The sequence below is a fragment of the Phoenix dactylifera genome, unplaced genomic scaffold (assembly GCF_009389715.1).
Source record: "Phoenix dactylifera cultivar Barhee BC4 unplaced genomic scaffold, palm_55x_up_171113_PBpolish2nd_filt_p 000125F, whole genome shotgun sequence".
NCBI lineage: Eukaryota > Viridiplantae > Streptophyta > Magnoliopsida > Arecales > Arecaceae > Phoenix > Phoenix dactylifera.
The window spans coordinates 555304-575505 of NW_024067690.1; the positions used below are offsets into that span (position 1 = coordinate 555304).

At 44.2% G+C, this 20202-nt stretch overlaps 1 protein-coding gene across 1 annotated transcript; it reads left to right on the forward strand.

Annotated features, from left to right (window-relative positions):
* Positions 1-915, forward strand: LOC120104853 (TSET complex member tstD-like). The gene is made up of 3 exons (XM_039116726.1): positions 1-77; positions 168-292; positions 653-915. Exons 1-3 carry the CDS (start codon positions 20-22, stop codon positions 722-724), a joined length of 255 nt encoding a protein of 84 aa, XP_038972654.1. The 5' UTR covers positions 1-19; the 3' UTR covers positions 725-915.
* Positions 916-20202: the final 19287 nt, after the last annotated feature.

Sequence of the window (20202 nt, forward strand, 5' to 3'; positions counted from 1 at the left end):
TGTGTATATTGTATATACCATGCTTGGGGATGTCTGCATTTATGTTGTTGGAAAGGATGAATATGATGAACTGGCTTGTGAGTCCTAAATAGCTGTTTCTCCGTATCTTGCCAAATAAAATAGCACCTGTTGACTTATTTCATGATTCTTGTTTAATTGGGCTCAAGTGACGGAAGTGATCAATGTGATAATATCATCGGTGAAGGATGCATGTCAGAAAACTCCAACCGAACGCCTCTTCCTCGACAAGTATGGGAAGGTTTGCCTATGTCTGGATGAAATTGTTTGGAAGGTAGAGAAATTTTAAACGGTTTGATATTTTCCTCCATATTAGTAACCTATTTCCCCTTTCAACGTAAAACATGTTAGTTTTCAACATCAAATATATGGGTCTGCAACATGCTTTTAAGTGTACTGAATACCATCGGTCAAAACTGGCATTTCAGCTTTCACAATAAGACTTCAGTCTTTGAGTTTGAATGAATGACATGAGCAAGAAATGCATATTGCTGTAGATGCAATTGCCACCTTTTGCTACAATTTTGTCTTCTTGTTTCTCTCTCTCTCTCCCTTTTTTTTTTGTTTGAACTCGGTTTTAGGTGTTATGGTGCATTATGTCTTCTTTTGATATAGAGTTGTTTTCTATGTGAAGGGGATGCTGGAGAATACAGACAAGAGTAGGATCCGACGTCTAATAAGGTTGAAACCTCCAACAGATTTCTGATCTTGAGGCTGCTTGCTATTCTATAGTTTGTTAGGTTCCACGATTGAAATCATGTGATTCTTTTTTCTATGTTTCTTCTGTTGTTATTTATTGCTTTTTAAGTAATTGTAATGCGAGATCATGTTCAGACAGTTTTCTGAGGTTGGTGAATAATAATATTCCTGTTGTTGTAATAACAACCTCATGGGATTCCGCCATTCCATTCTTTCATGTTGCTTTGCTACTTCTCCCTAGTCAGTCTAAAAGTTCAGGGGCTTAATGCGACGTTGATGCAAAAATGGACTCCATGGATTCGGACTATCCAGCTGAATCTGCTGTATTTGATGTACTTAGATTCAACTTGAATACTCCATTTTCTTTTCCTTTTTGTTTCTAAGAGAGGAAACAACTTCAAGAATTAGTTGGCCAAATGGACAAGATTGTCTCTCTTAATTTTACTGAATGACTATAACTGCCCGTCATTTATAGAAACTAGCAAGAGTGTGGGTAGTGGCTCCTTCAGAGGCGCAGACAGCAGCCGCTAGACTTTACGCTGGGACTGGACTGATTCATCAAGTTTGTTTTCCTGAAAGGCAGAACACCATTAGGTTAGCTCTGAACTTTAGAAGATTGAGTTCTGAGGGCAAAGAGCCATCCTACCATAACAAAGCTTTGACTTTGGTTTTGTTGTGCAATATTATCTGCTAGCAGAATTTATGAAGACGCTGAAAAACAAGATCCTTCTGCATTTCGTTCAATCATCTGCGAAGCTTCTCCAATGTTGGGAGATTCTCGGCAGAATTCTCCAAAGTTTCATGGTCTCTGTAACCTGAATCAGTTTGTAAAACTCATTTGATTCATCTGTTATGTTGTAGAAAAAGGCTCTATGTGTGATTAAATTTGAAGCAAGACCTTCGATAATTTTCGAAATCGATATCAAAAGCTATGCACGACATATACTGACTTGGTCATACCGTACCTCTAATTCAAAGAGCGGCAATGGCTCTCAAGCTTCACTCTCTATCTAAATTAATAGATTGGTAATCGAATTCCAACATAGCTCAAACTTTCTAGAGCTGCAACTGGCTGTGCCATCTAATGAGTCACACCTAATAATGCCATCAAGAGAGTGGGAGGGGAAACAGTAAGGCCTAAACTCCACCTGGAAGACAGCAAAAGGAGGAGGGAGAGAGGGGGAGGGAGGGAGGGAGGGTAAATAGTAAGGTCTAAACTTCACCTACCAGACAGCAAAAGGAAGTAGAGAGAGAGAGAGGGAGGGGAAATAGTAAGGTCTAAACTTCACCTGGAAGACAGCGAGAGAGAGAGAGAGAGAGAGAGAGAGAGAGGGACAATTCAAAAAGATAATTAGAAAATTACTATTCTACCACTAGACCACCGGTGCTTCAATGAGAGGAGTTCCCATATTAAGATCTTTTGGAGGCTAAGCCTTGTTACTTCCCATATAATCTCCTTTTAGAACCTAATACAAATAGGATATAGAATGATGACATGAAATCTATTCTTTATTTATTTACTTAAAATGACAGGTACTCTTATAACTTTTAAAAGGTTAGTGTTATTTTTACATGTGTTCCCAAATTTTTTGTGGATGTAAATATAAAGCCACTTGTTCACACTTCAAATGATTTCTAATTTTCAAATTCCAAAGTTCATGCGATCTGAATACTGTAAAGGAATTTTCTAATATCCTCCATTTATAGGGCATGTTTAAAATGAATTCGTAAACATATTTTTTTCAGAAAAAAATGAATTTTTTTACTTTATATCCTAAGCTCTAGCTATGAGGACCCTGAAAATAGTGCATAGAAATCAATAAAAAAAAAATTGTCCATTGATTTTATGATTTTTCATCCTATTGATCTTTGATGAGTGATGTCAAATATAGACACTTATTGTGGGTGTGGTGTCGAATTTAGTCCCATACTGACTAGGCAGCAGAAAGGTCTGTGCTTTATAAGGAGGAGAAACATCTTTCCTCTCGAGGCGCCCCCCCACAGGAATATCGCAAAGCGAACTATAGCGGGGGACAAATCCTTGAGAGGCTAGTATCCACGCGGACCCCCAAAGAGGACAATACTGACTAGCGTGACGGCAGGGCTCTGCCACTGAGCTATAGGCGCACTGTTCTCCGTAGGTATACCCTCCTCATCTACAAGACGCCTTTTGTGGGGCAAAACCGTACGGGTATCCCCCCGTCAGCGCTGGACGCGCGGGCCAGAAAAAATTTCCCCCGTAGCGCTGGATGCGTGGGCCGAGTTGTTGAGGACCCCCGCAAGCGACACCGACAAAGACCGCGGCCTAAGGAGAGTCCGGAACATGAAAGGACCAAGGAAGGGCAATTGGCTTGGTTGGAAGCCATAGAAGGTCATTGGACATGGGTGGAGACCGGCCACGACATGGGTATCCAAGTGGAGAAACGGCATCAACAAGGCCAAGCCAAGGACGTGCACGCAACGCCCACACCATGGACAGCAAGGCCAAGCCCCTTGGCACGCCCACTGCTGGCCTGGCACGGTTCTGCCGTGCCAGCAGCAGGCCAAGTGCGCCCAGGGGCTGGGCACAGGCCTAGCGAGGTTCAGCCAGGCGAACTTCGCCAGCCTGGGCACTGGGCGCGTGCCCAGGCGCCCGCCCGCGCGCGCCAGCACGACCGGGCGAGGTTCGGGCCAGCAAACCTCGCCGCAGCCCAGGCGCGCGCTCGCGCGCCCCAGCACGGCCGGGCGAGGTTCGGGCCAGCGAACCTCGCTGCAGACCGCGCCCGCCTGCGCGCGCGCCCACGCGCGCCCGACCGACCCTGCGAGCACCACCTGCGCGCCCACGCGCGCCCGACTGCCTCTGCGCGCACCGCGCCTCGGCGCCCGTGCCGCGCCCTGCCAGCGCCCCTGCCGCGCACTGCCACGCCCTGGCGCGCCCTGCCGCGCCCCCTACCGCGCCCTGGCGCGCCCCCTGCCGCGCCCAGGCGCCCCTGCCACGCCCAGACCCCCTGCTAGCGCCCTGCCACAGCGCCCAGCGCCCTAGCCAGGCCCCTGTCGACTAGCCTGCTACCCCAGCAGCGCCCAGACCCTGCCAGCCGCCCTCCTACCCCCTGCAAAGGCCACAGCCGGACCAGCTAAGGGCCAGACCAGCTGCCAGCCTATGCCTAAGGCTTGGCCATGCCTTGGCCAAGCCTTTGGCCCTACATGGGACATGAACACCCCCATGCCTTAGTCACCCTTGGGCACACTAGAAAGGCTATAAATAAGCCATGGAGGGGATCATTTTGGACATCTTACATCTTAGCACTTATTGTATTTTTGGCCTTAGTGGCTTGGGAGGGACCTTGTCTCTTTGTATTCGGTCTTGGGGTTTGTCCAAGACTTGGGCTAGGGGAAATCCATCATAGTTTTCCTTATATGTTTTGCTTGTAAGCTTCATTTTGGGAAATAGAATCAATCAAGCATTCCTCTAAACATCTCTACAAATATCCTTTTGAGTTTGATTGTTTTCTTCTCAAGTCAAGGGTCGGGTTAAGCTGCAACCAGTAGACCCTCCCCTTGCCTTGATTCCCTCGACTACTTAAGAACTTGGCACACCGTGGCGCAAGCTCAACTACCACGGCGTTACCCGCTCGGCCCTTTTCCTACAACTCTTAGTCATCCACTAAGAGCAAACGTGCAAGACTTGGTGTGGTGGCTTGGGGCCGAAAACCACCCTCCAACATTGGTGCTTTCATTGAAAGACTTCCAAGGGAGGTCTCTCCAAAGAGGTAATGCCTTTGAACCCAAGAAATTTTCGATTCGGGTTGGGATTAAGGAGCACTACATTCTCGCATGCTTAGAAGTGAGCTTTAACATTTCTACTACTTCTTGCACTACTTAGACTTTCTTGTTGTGAGTGTGGGAGGGTAAGCTATAAGTACTTTACTTGCAAGTAGTACTTAAATTTCAGCACTTTAAATTCCTTGCTTGCAAAAGGGAGTGAGAACATTTTTTTGTAAAGAGGACGGTTTGTTTTCTATTTTGCTCATCATAGGAATGGTGCCAACGAAAAGGCTACTGGTAGTACTCGGCACTATTTGACCCAACTATTCGGTGTTAGGGTATAGAGGGACGGCACAAGAGGGAGGCTACTGGTAGTACCTCGTGCCCTCCTAACTACACCGGGTTGGGAGCAAGTAGAGCAACGACACGTTTCTCTCGGGTTGTGAGGCTTATTTGTTGTAAACCATTATTGTAATTGGAGGTCATTGAGTGGTGTACCTTTCAAAACATATATAAGAAGGAGGGTCGGTTCATCCCTTGGGTGACGGCCAAAGGAGGTTTGGAGGTGCATTTGTTAGAAGCAAAACAATGGAGTCGGGAGCTAATTCAAATTCTCACCATGCTCGGCTAGAGGCATTGGAGGAGAGTTCGGCCCACCTAAACCGAACCCTTGAAAGTCAAAATCGAACCCTAGAAAATCTATCCAATACCCTAGCCGGGATGAATGCTTACTTGGAGAGGTTGGAGAGGAGGATTGGAGAAAAAGAAAGAGAGCGAGAGTATAAAAGATCAAATAATGAGGAGCCATGGCCGCACGCCTCATGGCGGGGTCATGGAAGGGATGAGAGGGGGAGTGATGCGGGAAGCCTACGGGCTAACCGAATGGAGGAGTTAGATCACCGGAGGCCTCGGAGGAGAGGAGGAAGAATTGAAGCCCGGGGGATAGAAATTGAGAGGTGGATAGGAGAAGAGGGACCTAGCCATAGTGAAGAGGGGAGTAAACCCGAGGAAGATCCACTCCATGACCGAAGGCCTATAGGCTGGAGGAACTTCATGGAAGGGAGAAGGAGGAATGAAGACTATGATGAAGATGATGCTAGGGGCCCAAGACATCAAGATATAGGGCTAAGAAAATCGAAGATTGACTTTTCCAAGTTCGGCGGTGGTGATCCCTATGAGTGGATGGACAAAGCCGAGCAATATTTTGATGTTTATGAAGTACCAAGGAGGGATCGGGTCACATTAGCTAGCTTCCAACTTGAGAAAAGAGCTAGCTGGTGGTGGAGGTGGATCCGTGACCTATATGAGAAAGATGGCAAGCGGCTTGGTTGGACGGCCTTCGTGAAGGAGTTCATGTCACAATAGTGGCCCTCGCCCGTTGTGAATCATCATGGCCAACTTGCCAAGCTAAAGCAAGAAGGAAGAGTGCAAGCATATATTGATGAGTTCCGGCTTCTACAAACCATGGTGAGTGGATGGTCGGAAGAAGCATTGTTGGGTACTTTTCTTGATGGCTTGAAGCCTTGGCTTGCCAAGAAGTTGAAGTTGAAGCAACCGGCAAGATTACAAGAAGCTATGAGGATGGCCGAGATCTTGGACCAAAGCTATGGCATGGAGAAGAAAGTGTCCAAGGAAAGCTTCAACAACAAGGCCTCTACTTCATTACCACCAAGAGGGCCTTAGAAGGGGAAAGAAGAAGTGAAGAAGAACAAGGAGCGACCTCAACATGTCAAGAAGCTTTCTAGAGATGAGCTCCAAGATTATATCAAGAAGGGGCTATACTTCAAATGTGGTGATAAGTGGGGCCGGGGCCATCAATGCAAAGCCGGCCAAGCTTTCCTTCTAGATGTGGGCTCCGAGGAGGAGGAGGCTACTTCGGATGCTTCGGAGGATGAAGATGAGGAGGAACAAGACATGGGGCAGATTTTAGCCCGAAAGGAGAGGAGGCCAGCTATCCTTGCATGTCATGTCCGGAGTACAAAGACCGTCCACCATGCGTTTGATGGCATGGGTGGGCAAACATGAGGTATCACTCTTGGTAGATAGTAGTTCTTTCCATAATTTTATCAACTCCGAAATAGTGAAGAAGGTTGGATTGAGAGGGGCGGCCGTGGAGCCCTTTGAAGTAAAGGTCACTAGTGGGGAGAAGCTCAAATGTCAAGAGGTGGTAAGGGATGTGTTAGATGTATGCCCTAGAAGCCAATCTGACTGACACATTGTTAATTCTAGGAACATAATTTTGTACTTGACTATTTATTATTAAATAAATAAAAGGCATCTTTTCATTCATATTATTTATGTGTCTATGAATCATCCAAGAAATTAATAAGATGATGATGCATATTCTCAAGAGTTGAGAATTTGAGCCATGTATCATTGGTGATTAATTTCTAAATGCTCCTGATCAATGGATCATCACGAGGACGGTGATCGATCCGATCAGTGCACAGATCACTTTCCTTCTGGATGGACGAGACTTGAGTCCACAGTGTAGGGACACTGAAGTGATAGTGCAGGTGCTTGTTAGAGAACAAGGGTACTGAGCGTGACCAAGACAAGAAGTCACTTGGATGTCTATCCACTCGTCAGTGACTTGCTTGATGTTGCAGTAGTATGACTGGTCCTTTGACCTGCGGTGCTTCAGCTACTCACAGTGAGGTTATTGTAGTTTGACTATACGTATACATGGTCTCTAGTCATATGGGTCCTTGTAATGTAGATTGGCTGCAGTAAGTTCACTGTAGGAGTAGGGTATGCACTTATATGAAATCTATCGACCTTGATAGAAGAGGAGTGATCCTATGTGATTTGTTAGACTGAGTTCTAAGACCTTGGCCAGGGCAGTAATATAAAGTGGAGAAAGAGTTTTCCACTATCGAACTCGAGTCGAATAAATCTTGACATATGACAGACGAAGGGGTTTGACGAGTTATCCATGACCTCCGTCCTGTAGGGATCCATGATAGTAGGACTGTATCACACGATAACTGCACCTAGAGGTTCATCATTCTATTCTACTGGGTAGCCACTACATGCTGCTAGGTGTCGCTGGTGGATGGTGGGACTCACAGGGATTATCTCGATGATCGATAAACCCTAATGAGTAGAGTTGGAATCGTTCCAATCCATTGAAAGGAGTTTTCAATGATATTGTGATAGAGATCATAATATATCTCACTACCAGTCAGAGTAGAACCTATGGGGTCACACACACTAGAAGTAATGACTGATCCGATGGTTGAATCGTGATTAGGAATCACAAGTAATCAATTTGATTGATAATAAGTTGAAGAAGGAACAAAGGGAATTGATTAATTGGACTTAAAACAAGAGTCCTACTTGGAGTAGGATTCATAGAGTCCTAATTAGATTAGGACTAGAAATCCTACTTGGACTGGGATTCCTACTTGGACTGGGAATCCTATTTGGAGTAGGACTAGGAGTCCTACTTGGAGTAGGATTCATAGAGTCCTAATTGGATTAGGACAGGAATCCTACTTGGACTGGGATTCCTACTTGGACTGGGAATCCTATTAGGAGTAGGACTAGGATTCCTATTTGGAGTAGGATTCCTATAATCCTAATTAGATTAGTAGTTTTGAATTAAATTTGGATTCCTACTTGGAGTAGGATTCCTAGAGTCCTAATCGGATTAGGACTTCAAATTCAAATTAGAGTCCTAATTGGATTAGGACTAGAATTAAACAAATCCTAATTGGATTAGGATTTCTTAAGTCCTAATTAATTATTAATCCAATGAATCAAGATGGCTCCTAATTAGATTAGGATTGAAGAGTTCAATTGAGTCATGGTTCATTCAAGTTCTAATTGGATTAGGACTAGCATAGATTGAACCCAATTGATTCATGATTTGGACTAAACCAAATAGGAGCCCTAGATGCTATTTAAGAGGAGGCTTGGGGGCTGACCTAATTCATATGAGAAGCTCTCCCCTTGTGGCCGTACGCCCCCTTTCTCCTCTCCTCTTGGATCAGCCGCAAGCAAGAAGGAAAAAGATCCATGGTGGTCTCCTTCTTCCTCCTCCGTTTGGGATTCAACGCAAGGAAAGGAAAGGCTGCATCTAGCTTTTTGGATCTTCTTCCTTGATCCTTTCATCTTCTTCCTCCTCCCTCTAGCATTCAAGGGTTGATTGAAAGGGAGGTGATCAGCCATCAAAGTAATCTCTGCAAGGGAGCTAGCACCCCGGGGAGATTGGAGCACTTGGATTGGTCCTCTGCTTCGTGTGGATACCCGTAGAGGCCGGGCACTTGAACGGCTTCAAGTGAACCCTCATCCAAAACCACGATCATCAGTTTGCGGTGATCATCTACCCGCACAAGGTGAAGATCTAATCTTCTAATATTTTTAAAAGTTTTTAATCCTTATCTATCTACGAACGGTTTTTGAACAACGTTTATGCGATGAACGGTTGATCCCGCGCATGCCTCTTCCGCTGCATCTGAATTTTTGAATTTCAGCGGCATGGGCGGGGCTTTCTAACAGTGGTATCAGAGCCTAGGCTTCGTAGATTAAGGTAAGGATTAATTATTAATAGGCTTATTAGATCTGAAAATTGAAAGATTATGTATGCTGAAAATTTTCTGCATGCAGAATTTTTCTAGGTTGCTGATTTTTGCATGCTGATTTTTATGTGATAAGATGATGATTCTAATTGCATTGTTAATGAGATTACAAAGTTTGGAATCATGATTAGCATGATCAGCAACCTATGTCATGAGATAATCAGTTAGTTTTCAGATCTGAAAATTATAATTGCTGCATGTGGTGATGATCATAGGATTCAAACCCTTTTGGTATTAAATGTAAAGACCTGCGATGTGATCTGCAATGTCATGTAATTTTTCAGATGCTTGCATGCATCTTATTTGATGTTTTGAGAGGCCTGCGTGCCTCCTAAAAGAAGATGTAATTTATTATTATTTTTATTTTACATCTGGTTGTATTTCTGTGATGTGATGTACGTCAACGATCAAGTTGAAGACAAGGCATGAGATGAACAGGGGTCTAAGCGGTTGATGGCGATTGGATCAAGAGTTGATCAAGGATCGAATCAAGGAGGCTTGGAACTAATTCAAGAGTTGAAGACCAGTTGATCGATTGACGTGCATGTGCTTGTAATACGATCTAACTAGAATCCATGATCATCACCTATTTAAAGTTTAGCTTTAATTATTGCTGCGATTATAACTGCCTGCAATGTGCCGTTTGCATGTGATGTGAATGAGAGTCGGGTAGATAGGTTTACATGTGATGTAGCAAACCCAATTGAGACCTAAATTAAAACCTCCTCAATCAAGTCGAGAGTGAACCAACATGAGCAAGTCATATTAGATTAATTGATCTAATTGGTGTCTAGGAAAGCATGAAAGGTGGTTACTTAATTAGGACCTTACTCTCTGAGTAAGGGAAGCTTCCCACCTGCTTACCTGGCCAATTGTTCGATTACCTCTTATGAAGAGCTCAAGTTGCAAACACTAAGACCTGATTAACCAATATTAAGTCAATAGGTCTTCCACTGTAGTAGAGCTGCTAAGGCCTTTCTGATCTTGATTTGTCTCGGCTGGATACAGTGGTCAAGTTGCATCGGGGGGCTGGACCTCTCTATAGACATGAGATGTTGTAAGATAAAGGTGGGGTTGGGCACCAATAACTGTTAGGTGAGGACCCAATGACGACTTTATTCCTACGGTTATACGGTGGGTCTGACTTAACTAAGAAATGGGACCAATAACTGTTAGGTGAGGTTTTCATGGCTTAGAGACCAAGTAGCACTGCAACATGCTTGAGAAGCATTGTACAAGAGTTGTACATTCATCAATCTATATGTCACCAATAACTGTTAGGTGAGGTGGCATGTAAATCGATGGGACCGCAGTACCCACTAGAAACCCTAGTCGTGTGGAATTTCCGTTTTCCTACCAGGGGAGTGTGAGGAATTCGAGAAAATAGTGGGAGTTACATTTGTTCTAAAAAGACCTTAGAACAGATTAGGATCAAGTACAAAAGTCTAACTAGAATCTTTACTCTCTAAGGATTATAAAGTCAGCTTCTAGACTCTTAACTCATATCCTATAGAACAACCGTTTGACCAAACCCAATTATAAAGATTGGCTCAGCAAATTTCAAAAAATAGTTTTGAATTGTGAGAAATTCGGGTATATGCTAGACCATGGAATCCCCATGTTACCAATCCGTCCGATCACTGATCAGCGTAAGACGCTTGTTAAGTGGACGAACAATGACAATAAAGTTAGGTGCTGCACAATGGCATCCATGTCCAATGCATTACAATGCCAACATGAGAACATGAAGACTGCCAGGGACATATTAAATCACCTGCAAGAGTTGTATGGTGATCAGTGTCACGCAGCTCGGTTTGAAGTGTCCAAGAGGCTCTTCAAAGCCAAGATGCACGATGGGCAGTCTGTCCATGATCATGGTTTGACCATGATAAAAGACTTAGAGAAGCTTGAGAAGCTTGGCATGACCATGCACAAGGAATTGCAAATGGATTTGATCCCGCAATCCCTTCCAGTTCCATATGAATAGTTTATAGTAAACTACCATACGAACAAGGTTGTATGCACTAAAATAGAATTGTTAAATAAATTGGTAACTACCTTAGGAACCTTGAAGAAGTTCAAGGGGCATCGTTTTCGCTGTCAAGTTGGTTTCTACTTTCAAGAGAGAGTCTATTTGGAAGAAGAAGAAGCCTGCGAAGAAGCAGAAGACTAAGAAAACACCAAGTAAGGAAGTTCCAAGAAAAAGGCCAATTGCAAGGAAAAGTGTTTCCATTGCATAATGGACGGCCATTGGAAGAGAAACTGTCCTACATACATGGGAAGCATAAAGAACATGAAGGGTGACAGACCTTCAGAAGGTTTGTCAGATATGCTCAGGATACTTAGGGACTGTTACCTATTGCTAGCAGAAATTTGATTTCTGTATTTTATTTAGCACAGAAAGATTTTTATTTATTTGAAAATTAAATTGATTCAAAATGGTTTTATGATTGACAGTCTCTATCACATACATATGGATGTATCTGTGAATATATCTGAGCAAACAGTGAATACCATAGGATCTAATAGATCCAAAAATGAGATAAATCTAAAGTATTTATGGCACCTCAGGCTTGGCCATATAGGAGAAGACAAAATAAACAAATTGGAGAAACATGAGCTTTTGAGCTCATTGACTTTCGAGTCATATTTGATTTGTGAATTCTGCCTTCAAGGAAAGATGGCCAAATTATCCTTTGTAGGACACAAGGAGGTCCACTGAAATACTTACCCTAGTACACACTGATGTGTGTGGCCCATTCGATGTGCAGGCTAGGGGTTGTAATTTTTTACTTCATTTTACCGATGATTACTCACGGTATGGATATGTGTATGAGACACAAATATGAAACTTTTGAAAGGTTCAAAAAACTTAGATATGAAGTAGAAAAATAAGCACAAAAACTCATTAAGGTTCTTCGATCAGATCGAGGAAGTGAATACCTTAATGGAGAGTTCCGTGATTATCTCAAGAAGAATGGTATAGTTTCATAATGGACTCCTCCCGGTACACCTCAGCTCAATGGAGTGTCAGAGAGGAGGAATCGGACTCTATTATTATGGTCCAGTCCATGATGAGCTTCACTGATTTACCCTTGTTTCTTTAGATGGATGCCCTATTTTCAGCTATTTACTTGTTGAATAGAGTTCCCTCTAAAGTCCATTCCTACCGCACCATATGAGATATGACATGGTAAGAAACCAAGATTTGGGGATGTCTGGCCCACGTCAAGAGACTACAGGCAGACAAGTTAGAGGCTAGGACCATAAGTGCTCGTTTTATAGGATATCCTAAAGAGTCATTAGGATACAGTTTTTACGTCTCAGAGGATCACAATGTGTTTGTGAGCCGTCATGCCATCTTCTTGAAAAACCAGTTTATCCTTGATAGAGGCAGTGGGAGGAAAATTGAGCTTGAAGAGAAAGTCTCTGAAAAGCAACGAGTCATGGATCCTATCGAACCCATTCATACAGAGCCAGTACACGATGTCCCTCGACCACCTCGTAGATCTAGTAGGGTCTCCCATCCTCCCGATAGATACTTAGGTATACTAGAAGAGGATACCGAGGAAATGTTCCTAGTGGGAGATAGGGATCATACACAAGATCCCAAAACCTACGACGAGGCGATATCTGATATCGATTCCGAGAAATGGCTTGGAAGCTATGAAGTCAGAGTTAGACTCCATGCATTCCAACCAAGTCTGGACCTTAGTAGATCTACCAAAAGGTATTGTACCTATTGGATGCAAATGGATCTACAAAAGGAAGATAGGTTCGGATGGAGAGGTAGCGACCTATAAAGCAAGGCTTGTGGCGAAAGGGTATTGTCAGCATGAGGGCATTGACTATCAGGAGACCTTTTCACCTGTAGCCATGCTAAAATCCATCCGAACATTGCTTGCCATTGCAGCATTTCATGATTATGAAATCTGGCAGATGGATGTGAAAACAGCTTTTCTGAATGGATATCTTGATGAAGACATCTATATGGAACAGCCTTTGGGTTTCACTTCCAGTGATGGAGATCACAAGGTCTGCAAGCTGCAAAGGTCCATCTATGGACTAAAGCAAGCATCTTGGAGTTGGAACACTCGTTTCGATGACGCAATCAAAACGTTTGATTTCATCAAAAATGAAGAGGAACCATGTGTTTACAAAAGGGTTAGTGGGAGTGCTGTTGTATTTCTCGTACTGTACGTGGACGACATCCTCCTGATAGGGAATGATATTCCCATGCTAACCTCGGTCAAGGTCTGGTTGTCAAAAAGGTTCTCCATAAAAGACCTTGAGGAAGCATCCTATATTTTGGGAATAAAGGTCTATAGAGATAGATCTAAAAGGATGCTTGGCCTATCACAGAAAATGTATATAGAGGAAGTGCTGAAAAGGTTCAGAATGGAAAACTCTAATAGGGGTCTCTTACCCCTAAGGCATGAAATTAATCTCTACAAGAAGATGTGCCCCAACACATCTAAAGAGATTCATCGCATGAGCAAGATCCCTTATGCATCAGCAATAGGGAGCCTCATGTATGCCATGCTATGTACATGACTTGATATAGCACATACTGTGAATGTCACGAGCATACGTCAATCAGATCCAGGCAAAAAGCACTGGATAGCTGTGAAGAACAGTCTTAAGTACTTGAGAAGAACTAAGGACATGTTCTTGGTTTTTGGGAGAAGATCAGAGTTGAAGGTAGAAGGATGCACACATATTGATAATAGAAAGTCTACATCAGAATATGTGCAATGGTGGTTCAGTAAATTGGAAGAGTTCCAAACAACCAATCATTATAGATTCTACCTTAGAAGCTGAATGTTAAGCCGTATCTAAGGGTGCAGTGAAAACCTTCTGGTTAAAAGTTCATTGCAGAATTAGGTGTAATGTCATTAGATGCCATAACACTTTACTGCGATAACATTGGCACCATAGCACTAGCTATGGAGCCAAGGTCTCATCAGAAGTCCAAGCACATAGAGCGGCGCTTCCACTTCATACGCGACTATGTTGATAAGAAATATGTAGAGGTGCAGAGAGTAGACTCCATGGATAACGTGGCAGACCCGTTCACTAAGCAGCTGAGTCAGCAAAAGACTGAAGCCCACCTTGAGAAGATGGGGCTTAGATATATGACTGATTGGCTTTAGTGCAAGTGGGAGATTGTTAGATGTATGCCCTAGAAGCCAATCTGACTGACACATTGTTAATTCTAGGAACATAATTTTGTACTTGACTATTTATTATTAAATAAATAAAAGGCATCTTTTCATTCATATTATTTATGTGTCTATGAATCATCCAAGAAATTAATAAGATGATGATGCATATTCTCAAGAGTTGAGAATTTGAGCCATGTATCATTGGTGATTAATTTCTAAATGCTCCTGATCAATGGATCATCACGAGGACGGTGATCGATCCGATCAGTGCACAGATCACTTTCCTTCTGGATGGACGAGACTTGAGTCCACAGTGTAGGGACACTGAAGTGATAGTGCAGGTGCTTGTTAGAGAACAAGGGTACTGAGCGTGACCAAGACAAGAAGTCACTTGGATGTCTATCCACTCGTCAGTGACTTGCTTAATGTTGCAGTAGTATGACTGATCCTTTGACCTGCGGTGCTTCAGCTACTCACAGTGAGGTTATTGTAGTTTGACTATACGTATACATGGTCTCTAGTCATATGGGTCCTTGTAATGTAGATTGGCTGCAGTAAGTTCACTGTAGGAGTAGGGTATGCACTTACATGGAATCTATCGACCTTGATAGAAGAGGAGTGATCCTATGTGATTTGTTAGACTGAGTTCTAAGACCTTGGCCAGGGCAGTAATATAAAGTGGAGAAAGAGTTTTCCACTATCGAACTCAAGTCGAATAAATCTTGACATATGACAGACGAAGGGGTTTGACGAGTTATCCATGACCTCCGTCCTGTAGGGATCCATGATAGTAGGACTGTATCACACGATAACTGCACCTAGAGGTTCATCATTCTATTCTACTAGGTAGCCACTACATGCTGCTAGGTGTCACTGGTGGATGGTGGGACTCACAGGGATTATCTCGATGATCGATAAACCCTAATGAGTAGAGTTGGAATCGTTCCAATCCATTGAAAGGAGTTTTCAATGATATTGTGATAGAGATCATAATATATCTCACTACCAGTCAGAGTAGAACCTATGGGGTCACACACACTAGAAGTAATGACCGATCCGATGGTTGAATCGTGATTAGGAATCACAAGTAATCAATTTGATTGATAATAAGTTGAAGAAGGAACAAAGGGAATTGATTAATTGGACTTAAAACAAGAGTCCTACTTGGAGTAGGATTCATAGAGTCCTAATTAGATTAGGACTAGAAATCCTACTTGGACTGGGATTCCTACTTGGACTGGGAATCCTATTTGGAGTAGGACTAGGAGTCCTACTTGGAGTAGGATTCATAGAGTCCTAATTGGATTAGGACAGGAATCCTACTTGGACTGGGATTCCTACTTGGACTGGGAATCCTATTAGGAGTAGGACTAGGATTCCTATTTGGAGTAGGATTCCTATAATCCTAATTAGATTAGTAGTTTTGAATTAAATTTGGATTCCTACTTGGAGTAGGATTCCTAGAGTCCTAATCGGATTAGGACTTCAAATTCAAATTAGAGTCCTAATTGGATTAGGACTAGAATTAAACAAATCCTAATTGGATTAGGATTTCTTAAGTCCTAATTAATTATTAATCCAATGAATCAAGATGGCTCCTAATTAGATTAGGATTGAAGAGTTCAATTGAGTCATGGTTCATTCAAGTTCTAATTGGATTAGGACTAGCATAGATTGAACCCAATTGATTTATGATTTGGACTAAACCAAATAGGAGCCCTAGATGCTATTTAAGAGGAGGCTTGGGGGCTGACCTAATTCATATGAGAAGCTCTCCCCTTGTGGCCGTACGCCCCCTTTCTCCTCTCCTCTTGGATCAGCCGCAAGCAAGAAGGAAAAAGATCCATGGTGGTCTCCTTCTTCCTCCTCTGTTTGGGATTCAACGCAAGGAAAGGAAAGGCTGCATCTAGCTTTTTGGATCTTCTTCCTTGATCCTTTCATCTTCTTCCTCCTCCCTCTAGCATTCAAGGGTTGATTGAAAGGGAGGTGATCAGCCATCAAAGTAATCTCTGCAAGGGAGCTAGCACCCCGGGGAGATTGGAGCACTTGGATTGGTCCTCTGCTTCGTGTGGATACCCGTAGAGGCCGGGCACTTGAACGGCTTCAAGCGAACCCTCATCCAAAACCACGATCATCAGTTTGCGGTGATCATCTACCCGCACAAGGTGAAGATCTAATCTTCTAATGTTTTTAAAAGTTTTTAATCCTTATCTATCTACGAACGGTTTTTGAACAACGTTCATGCGATGAACGGTTGATCCCGCGCATGCCTCTTCCGCTGCATCTGAATTTTTGAATTTCAGCGGCATGGGCGGGGCTTTCTAACAGGATGTTCGCATGAATGTCCAAAGAGTAAGGGTCAAGGCCGACCTACATGTTCTTCAACTAGTCGGCTTGGATGTGGTGTTAGGCAATGCTTGGCTCAAGGGCTTAGGGAAGGTGGTAACTGACTATAGCACCATGACTATGGAGTTCAAGCTTGGAGGCCAAAAGAAGAAGTGGACCGCCATAAGCAACAAAGAGGTGCGGTCTTGTGAAGCCAACATGATAGAAAAGCTATGCAAAGGAGGGGCTTCTTGCTATGCCATTGTGATGACCGGCCAACACCAAGAAGAGGGCAAGAAAGAAGATGAATTGGAGGGCATCCCTCCAAAGATTCGGAGCTTGTTGGAGGCTCACCATGATGTCATGAAGGTACCTACATCTCTCCCACCTCCAAGAAGCTTTGATCATCCTTATAAGATTGAAGAATGAAGCCACACCGGTGAATGTTCCACCCTACCGGTATGCCCATTTTCAAAAGGAAGAGATAGAGAGACAAGTGGAGGAGATGTTGAAGCAAGGGTTGATCCGCCATAGCACAAGTCCCTTCTCATCTACGGTTCTACTTGTGAAGAAGAAGGATGGCACGTGGAGATTTTGCACCGACTATCGAGCCTTGAATGAAGCAACCATCAAGGATCGATTCTCCATTCCCATGGTGGATGAGATGCTTGATGAAATACATGGAGCAACGGTCTTCACCAAACTCGATTTAAGGATGGGATACCACCAAATTCGAATGAAGGAGGAGGACATCCACAAGACGGCATTCCGGACACACTCGGGCCACTATAAGTATCTTGTCATGCCGTTTGGACTTTGCAATGCTCCCTCCACATTTCAAGCTACCATGAATGAGGTATTCCGGTCTTACTTGAGAAAGTTCATGTTAGTGTTCTTTGATGATATCTTGGTCTACTCCCACTCTATGGAAGAGCATGTCAAGCATTTGGAAGTTGTGTTATCCATCTTGGAGAAGCACCACTTCTACATCAAGCCTTCCAAATGTGCCTTTACCCAACCGGAGTTAGAGTATTTGGGGCACATCATCTCGGGAGAAGGTGTGAAGGTGGACCAAAGGAAGATTGAGGCTATGGTGGATTGGCCTCTACCCAAGAACATCTCGGCTCTTAGAGGTTTCTTGGGATTGACCGGATACTATCGGAGGTTTGTGAAGAACTATGGCTTGATTGCAAAACCTCTAACCTCCATGTTGAAGAAGGGTGAATTCGAATGGACTCCGAAATCAAGAGAAGCATTTGACAACTTGAAGAGGGCCATGACTCGAACACCGGTCCTAGTACTTCCGGATTTCTCTATTTCCTTCAAAGTCTACACCGATGCAAGTGGAGATGGCATCGGAGCGGTCCTTGTGCAACAAAAGAGACCCTTACTTAGCCTTTCTTTCAAAAGCCTTGGGACCCATGAAGAAGGCTTGGGGAACATATGCAAGGGAGCTATTAGCATTGGTGCACGCCGTCAAGGTATAGAGGCCTTATTTGCTTGGTAAAAAATTTACTATTGTCACCGATCAACAAGCATTAAAGCATCTTTAAGAGCAAAAGATTGTGACCCCGGAGCAACAAAAGTTCTTAGTCAAACTTCTTGGCTTCGAATATGACATTGTATATCAACCGGAAAAGGAAAACAAGGTGGCGGATGCACTATCAAGGAAGGAGGGGAGCCCAATGCTTTGGGCGGCCGACGGAGAAGTGCCTACTTCCATGGCTCTTAGTGGGATCGAATGGAGGATTTGGGACCAAATCCGGGAGGCAAACAAGCTTGATGCTCGGGCCTTGGAGATCAAAGAAAAGGTTGAAGCTTCAACCGAGGGGGTGGCCAACTACAAGCTCAAGGACGGACTCATCATCTACAAAAGATATGTCTATGTACCTAACGTCCCTAATTTTAGAAGAAGCATCCTTGATCATTTTCACAATAGCAAGGAAGGTGGACACTCGGGTTGGTTTCGCACTTATATCCGAGTTAAGCACTTCTTCTATTGGGAGGGACTTAAAGCCGAAGTCAAGGCATTGGTGGCCGAATGTGAAATTTGTCAAAAAGTCAAGTATGATCCAAAGGCGCCAATGGGTCTTCTTCAACCACTCCCTATTCCAAGTATGATTTGGAAAGACATCCCCATGGATTTTGTTGAAGGTTTGCCTACTAGCAGGGGGTATGAAGTCATTATGGTGGTAGTGGACCGGCTAAGCAAATATGCTCATTTCGTCCCCATCAAGCACCCCTACACGGCCAAATCAGTGGCTACATCATTTGTGGAGTCGGTGATCAAGTTGCATGGTGTTCCAAAGAGCATAGTATCCGACCGGGATAGGGTGTTTATGAGTACATTTTGGAAAGAGTTATTCACACTTTAAGGGAGCACATTGAAGGCAAGCTCATCCTATCATCCTCAAACGGATGGGCAAACGAAGGTAACCAACCGGACCCTTGAACAATATTTAAGATGCTTTTGTCACCACCAACAAGCAAAATGGGGAGATTTCATTGTTTGGGCTGAATATTGGTACAATACTACCTATCATGCATCTATCAAGACTAGCCCATTTGAATTGGTTTATGGGAGACCACCACCCGGATTGCACCGACATGAGAAGGGGACGGCCAAGAATGAAGAAGTTGAACAAACATTGGCCGGAAGAGATGAAGCTCTAACCAATGCAAAAAGAGAGCTCAAGAAGGCCCAAGAAAGGATGAAGAGGTATTATGACAAGAACCGAAGAGAGGTAACCTTCAATCCCGGAGATTTTGTTTATTTGAAGTTACAACCTTACACTCAAAAATCCCTCAAGAAAAACTTTAGCTACAAACTTTCTCAAAGGTTCTATGGGCCATTCAAAGTGATGGGAAGAATAGGAGAAGTAGCATATCGGTTGGACTTACCCACTACTTCATTGCTACACCCGATCTTCCATGTGTCTCAACTCAAGAAAGCGGTGGGTGATCCTTCATTGATTGAGCAAGACGTACCCACCTTTGATCTTGATGGAAGACTATTACTCCAACCCAAGGAAGGTATCAAGTACCGCATTTGGAGAAAAGGGAGAGAAAGAAGGAAAACTTGGCAAGTGTTGATTCATTGGAGCGGTTTGCCGAAAGAAGAAGCTACTTGGGAAGATTATGATGAGGTGAGCCGTCGGTATCCACATGTTATCCCTGAGGACAATGATAGTCTTCAAGGGAGGGGGAATGTTGAGGACCCCCGCAAGCGACACCGATAAAGACCGCGGCCTAAGGAGAGTCCGGAACATGAAAGGGCCAAGGAAGGGCAATTGGCTTGGTTGGAAGCCATAGAAGGTCATTGGACATGGGTGGAGACCGGACACGACATGGGCATCCAAGTGGAGAAACGCAACAAGGTCAAGCCAAGGACGTGCGCGCAACGCCCACACCATGGACAGCAAGGCCAAGCCCCTTGGCACTCCCACTGCTGGCCTAGCATGGTTCTGCCGCGCCAGCAGCAGGCCAGGCGCGCCCAGGGGCTGGGCACAGGTTTGGCGAGGTTCAGCCAGGCGAACCTCGCCTGCCAGGGCACTGGGCGCGCGCCCAGGCGCCCGCCCACGCGCGCGCCCGCACGACTGGACGAGGTTCGGGCCAGCGAACCTCGCCGCAGCCCAGGCGCGCGCCCGCGCGCCCTAGCACGGCCGGGC

Coding starts and splice junctions, on each gene's coding strand:
- LOC120104853 (XM_039116726.1), top strand. CDS start 20: ATGCTTGGGGATGTCTGCATTTATGTTGTTGGAAAGGATGAATATGAT. Junction 78..167: donor TGAATATGATGAACTGGCTT/GTGAGTCCTAAA, acceptor ATTGGGCTCAAG/TGACGGAAGTGATCAATGTG. Junction 293..652: donor TGGATGAAATTGTTTGGAAG/GTAGAGAAATTT, acceptor TTCTATGTGAAG/GGGATGCTGGAGAATACAGA.